The sequence below is a fragment of the Micropterus dolomieu genome, linkage group LG18 (genome assembly GCF_021292245.1).
Source record: "Micropterus dolomieu isolate WLL.071019.BEF.003 ecotype Adirondacks linkage group LG18, ASM2129224v1, whole genome shotgun sequence".
NCBI lineage: Eukaryota > Metazoa > Chordata > Actinopteri > Centrarchiformes > Centrarchidae > Micropterus > Micropterus dolomieu.
This window is the reverse complement of record NC_060167.1, coordinates 26,285,695-26,292,014: the sequence shown is the minus strand read 5'-3', so window position 1 is coordinate 26,292,014 and position 6,320 is coordinate 26,285,695. Positions and strand designations below refer to the sequence as shown.

Genomic DNA, 6,320 nt, shown 5'->3' with positions numbered 1-6,320 from the left:
TGGAACAGTTTAACTATTTGTATCAACTTAACCACGGCCTTCTGAATGCCCAACTCCCATTGATTTCACTAGATTATGAGGAATTTGTGTTAAAATTTCTTAAAAAGTGAGTTCATCAAATGCAGATTGTTTCTTTTATGCATGTTAAAAGCCACATGGTCTAATAGTGGCTAAATGAATATTCTAGGAAGTCGACTATCTGGTAATTAAATTGAAAGTGTTGATACACAGACAATGGCATTTCCCTAAATTCAAGACATCCTTTGGTATTATTCTAATGAGGATGGTAGGATGAGAATTTCTTTTACAAAAATAAAATAATAGCAACCATCAATTTGTTGCTTTTTTGCTTTCGTATGTACTCTGCAAAATTTGCACATCCCACCCCTCCTCTCTTCGGAAAGTTTGTTTGAGGAGAAACCAAGACCAGGGCAAGCCAACCTCAGAATCCCTCTCACTTGCCATGAGGACAAAGGGTCATAACACCCAAACACGAGTTTCCTTTGGTCAGTATATTTTCCCAAAGGATGAAGTTACATTTGAACCAGAAAGCTAATCCATAGCTGCTAGCGCAGTAGTGGAAGGAGCCAGACCACACAGCAGTTGAGGTCAGGAGGGTTGTCGACCTTTTTAGTTTCATTTCTCTTCCACAGACAGAGAAAATCATGAAGCTCGCTCTCCCTAAAATTAACTTAGGTTAATTAAACTTAACAGAAATAATGTGTGGTGGCATAGCTGCAGTCATCTGTCTGCTACTGACTTGTTACGTCTGCTGAAAGGTTTGTGGTAGATCAGATGAAAGATGTCTTAATTCAATAAGGGCAGAATAAAACATGATAATGATATTGAACACTGGGGGAATTGTACATTCAGAGATCTTAACATCTTAAAGAAGAAGTGGAAAGAATGTCACAGAGTTACATTTTTTTGGTGCCTTTTCGCATGCAGGGGGAATAGTTAAAGTCAAAGGTTTTATACTAACTGTGCGATCATGTTACTACCAACGATAATGTCGCACAAGGCTGATTTTCTAGTCAAAATAAAATAACTGATTAATTCAAACGATAATCAGCAGTTAGTAGCAGCCCTACTTTTGAGAATCTTTAAAATAATATAATAAGATTAGGATGTTGAGCAAGCAGTATAATTGCACAATATTATCAGTTTATCATCATGTAATCACGGGATTATGTTTTCAAAAAGGCTTTACAGTAGCTTAGATAAAGCCATGTGTCCTCTAAATAAGTTGTAAAAGCTCATGTATCCACTGCTGGACTAAATCAGATATGAATTTTATGGCCAAACTAAACATTTGTTGAGCATGTGCTCCATCCTCATCCCATGACTTATTGTTATGTTTCATCCAAACGTGCTAAACACAGGCTGAGCCTTCTTGAGCTCTCTGATGTTGTAGTTTTATATGAATGAATCTCCGGCTCACAGAACTCAGTGGTGACAAATCTGTGAGAAAACCACACGCAGTTATTTTTTTCCGCCCGTATTTCCGGGGAAATGTACGTTTACCAGAATGACTGTAGAAAATCCGTACATTTAAATCAGGAAGTTCTAACCTGTGTTTGCTATTGATGCAGTTTCTCACATTAACATGCTGGCCAAGAATGTTTAAGGCTATCAGTATGTTCGCAGAGATAAGATCACGAAGAAACAAACTATTAGGTTAAAAGTATATTACACTGTTAAATCACCAACATCCTGACGGTTTTCTCCCTTGTTAATTTCACTCAGGCTGAAATGTAATTGCCGGGGTGAAATATATATCGCTTTATGTAAGTAATCACACTGAATGCTCAATTGGTGTGTTTGAACAGAGGTTTAGAACTTGACTGGGTCATGGAGTTTAAAAAACAGAGCTCATGCTATAGTTATCTGCCTTTGATAAGCACCACGAGTCAACTGCTGCCTTCACATAACTGGTGAAAAAATAAAAGTTATACACGCTGCATGTCATGTATTTGAATTTGACAGTTGGGATATTTTAGGACAGAAGTTTACACACAGGAACAGTACAGGAAAATAGGTAACTTCTAAATAGTTTGTGTGGATTGTCACTCTTAATCCTTGCTGAAACAACTAACAATTAAACTTGTAAATCAGCATCTAAATTAAACTCATAAAGGTTATTAATTACATTTAAAAGAAGAAACTATCAACACGAACAACAAATTTGCTTTTTAGATTTTTGTTTACAGTGATATTGGTCTCACTTTAACAAGCACAGTGTAATGCCGCTGTAATATGTCTTCACTTGTAATTCTCAAAGCAGCTTTCTTATTTAAGTCCTGTGTACTTTGCGCATCCTAAAGCAACACTTCCTGCTATTGTCTGTCAGACACAAGCGACTACACAATCTGGCGCTCTCTCTTTCTCCCAAACACACACACACACACACAACCTCTATACCCCCCTCCACCGCCCCCTTTCCTCGCTGCCTCCATCCCCGGAGCTTCTGGTGCAGAGGCAGTACTGACAAAAGGTTACAGGGGGCTGATAGGGCAGAGCAACTGTGTCTTCTCTGAAAAAAAAGAATTAGGGGGAGTGATTATGTGAGAGAGAGGGAGAGAGAGAGAGAGAGTTAAGCTCACACGAGAAGACTTGCAAGACAGAAAAGTCAGAGGGAGCCCATTGTGTCAAGCAGTTGACTGTGACTCCCTCTGTCAGTGCACAGCCGGGCGCCAGCGTTGCAGCACCACTCCCCTGTCAAAGCAGGATCTATCTTCCCTCCCGGCCTGTCCGACTGCTGCCTTTGTGATTGACTGGGCTGCTGTGGGAGCACGGAGAGACCTCTCACTGGATGTCAGCACCCAAAACTGGTAGGTGATGTTGCACGTTTGCACATAATATATATCTATCTGTGTTATAAGAGTTCACTGAGTGAACTGAAGATTCTCGATCCAGTTGTTGCTTTGGTTCATCTTCACTCTTACTACAGCTTTGGTTGGCTTTAGCTGTGAGAAGCTTGGATTTGCTCTAGTTTCAGTGCAGCAGCTACCCAGTATACTGATATCACTGCAAATGCTTCACCATCATGCAGACATGTAAAATGTGCAAGACATTGTGGTGAGCAAAAGTGGGGTTTTTTTTATTTGTTTGGTTTTGGAAGTGTTGTTCCTCAAGATGGGGAAGGGGAGAAAATTGGAAACAGACCCACCCACCCTGGAGAGCTAGCTAGTCTGTCCACGAAAAGTATCAGAGTGCAACAGTCCCTCACTGCAAAGCTGAGGGAGACGAGCTAAGAGAGACAGAGATGAGAGCGAGCATTTGTTCAAAAATAGGGCTGGAAAGAGGGATGGTGGACACAGTGCGAGTTAATGAAGTTGCTGCCACAACACTGGCTGTCCTCTGTGCTGAATAACTGTACTTTCAAGAAAGGACACTTCATGCTAAGGAACAAAAAAATGAAAAAATTTTAACGTGCTTGAGTTGTCAAAACTTGCTTGTACATGCATGCCAATGGACACATAGAAATCTCGACCAGCCCTGTTCATCACATTATTACAGCCACATGCTTAAAACAGCATTATTAGAGCAGAAATGATTAGAAAATAGGTTAAAAAGTTAGTAGAGTCTGCTGTATAGCAGGTTTAGTTTTCCACCCCCCTCCTTCCTTGTTTTTGTGCACTCTACATAAATCTTGCTGCATAAGATGAAATGCTGGCCTCAGCCTTTGCTTGCTCTCTCGCCCAAAACACTAAACTTTCGCTCTATTTTTACCCTCCCGTGCTGCTCCATTTTTAGAGACTTGTCTACGTGGTTTGTTGGGCTATAAATCAGACTGTAACGCCTCTGTGCTCTGAAAATAATGGGGGTATAATGACACTCATGACATTCATTGTTCATTTGGCCTTTGAGGTGATGAACACAAATGTTATAGGGAGTTTAATACTGATAAAAACTCTAGCAAGCCAGAGCTTAAAGAATACAGGCTCACCTTGGATAGATGCCACCCTGTCTAAACCTATATTCTTGTTATTAGAAATTCTAGGAAGTCAACGTTTCAGCACGATCACTCAACTGTACCTCAGATTACCTGATGGTCAAATTAATGCTTTTAATTCAAATCCATTCACATACAAAATTAGACTCTAAAGCCATTAAAATTAGGTTATTAGCTAAATGCACCTTGTTTCATGCTGTATGGTTTACGTATTTATAGTAAGAATAAGAGCTGAAATTATTTAGTTAGATTTTAGATTAGCTGAATGACAGAAAAAGAATGGGCAATAGTTTCGATAATTGATTAATTGATCCCCATGAATTTTAGTAAACTAATATCCTTGGATTTTGGACAATTTGTCAGACAACATTTGTTCTTCTTGGGGACTTATAGGAACTTGTGATAGGCATTTTTCAAGACATTTTATAGACCAAATGATTCATTGATTAATCAAAACATTTGATTAATTGATAATGAAAAGTGAGAACATATTAAAAAAACTTAAAGCCGTGTTTAATTTTATGAGGGAGAACAAAGAAATGTCCTGTGCAAGGTGGCTAGCAGCCAAACTGTATAGATGACTTGATGAGCTTGACGGTGTATATTTCTGCCACTGTGATAAATCATCAAACTGTGGGTTTGTTTGGTTTGTAAAGGTCGAGGGGCGGCAGGTTAAGAGGCCACAGTCGGCTGGAAGTGGCCCTCTAGCACATACGTAACTCTCCCTCTCTCAGGGTCACTGAATCAGACCACGTCTCTGTGAGGGAGTCGCGTCACGGGTGTCTAAATCAAGCTGAGTGGGTGTCAGAGAAAAGCACAGATGGATTGGTAACAATGTTGTGGGATTTAGTTTCAAAGATGTGACACTTCGTCTGTCTCATGACACGTTTGTAAGTGTATATATAAGATAGAGCTTAAAGAAATCATTATTTGTCTTTAGAAACTTGACTTAAATTGCATGAAAAAGTGTCTGTCCACAACTTAATGTTTTCAATTACCAAAGTGAGCTGGATTTGTAATTGTTCCATCACATTTTCAAAACTGCTGACGGACAGTGCAGTAATTTGGCTTTATGGTAGGCCAAAAGTATGGCGATCCAAAACAGATCACCTCTCATTAAGTCCTCACTGGTCTTAAGTGGGTGTTTCATCACATTGGAGGCTGTTGAGTGGGGTCAAGTGAGCACTTTAGGGATGAAGAAGGAGCTCGAGATCAGTGGTTGATGTGCATGATACTAATAATGAGTGAGCAACAGTAAGTTCCCTTCATGGAAGTCTTACACCTGAAAGAGTTGTTGTTTGTGTTTAGATAACAAACACATATTAATTGATGTACCTCCACCTTGTGGAAAGGTATTTTTACTGCAAGAATCCGACCTCATTTTAATGCATCTACCATGGGAAAGTTTAATTGTACAGGGAAACACTGTCAGAAAGATTTTGTCATGGAGGAAGCAGTTTCACTAGATAGTTTCAGAAATTACAGCATACAGCAGATTGAAACCACTTACCAGGAAATAGAAAGTTAATGATAACTGGTTGCATTTCCCACTTTACTCTCTGTTACATACCATCCAGGCAATGAGTTAAATGGCACAAGGATAGTTGAAAATGTTTTGTTTTTCTCTCATTATATTTGGTTATTGGACGTTAACCCAATAAAAGTTCTTAATGCGTCTATAGTCTAATCAACAACAGGCATCATAAGATTTTTTTCTAAATGAGCATGAAGTTTACAGCAGCTCCAGCGAAATCTCCATCACGCTGGTTTGTTCAGTTTGACATGTATAGTGCTTTAAAAGGCATGTCACAAACTTTTCAAAGGGGTACACACGGTTCTGAACTCTTGTGCTTTGACCTTTTCCAACACGTGCGCACACAGGAGTGTGAGGGCGTCGTAAAGCAACACTTTCCAGCATCACAGACAGTTTCCAGAGAAACTAGACGAGCACTGACTGCTATCTATCCCCTCTGTGGGTTGACTTTGCTTTGCTGTTGGGAATGGAAAGGCTTTAGAGGCTACCCACCGCTGCGAGCAGCCTCCAGCGCCTTCTCGGTTCAAAGTCACCACACAGCTGCTAGCTCGTGCTTAGCGGGGGCCAACCTGAACATGTGCAAAGTACTTTATTATACAAAGTGTGTGAAAACAAAAAAGATGACGCATTTCCACAACCACTATTTTACATAATGCAATGGAACTTTTTTCTTTTATGCTTACAAGAAAGCAACAATCTGTAGATTCTTAGTTTAGTTGAATTTCTCTTTTTTTGCATTCCACATTAACTGGTGGTTCAAAGCAGCATGAACTTATTTTTTGGCCATTTTTGGGCAGTGGAACAAGCTGTAAACACAACACTGACAAATAT

The 6,320-nt window shown here is 39.7% G+C and overlaps 1 protein-coding gene across 2 annotated transcripts in view; it reads left to right on the top strand.

Annotated features, from left to right (window-relative positions):
• The first annotated feature begins 2,682 nt into the window (after positions 1-2,682).
• Positions 2,683-6,320, top strand: part of LOC123987320 (histone deacetylase 7-like) — a 47,202-nt gene continuing 43,564 nt past the window's right edge. For both annotated transcript variants that reach the window (XM_046076086.1, XM_046076085.1), the window contains exon 1: positions 2,683-2,831. In XM_046076086.1, the coding sequence (XP_045932042.1) occupies positions 2,813-2,831 (19 nt within the window). In that variant the 5' untranslated portion in view covers positions 2,683-2,812. The remainder of the gene's footprint in view (positions 2,832-6,320) is intronic.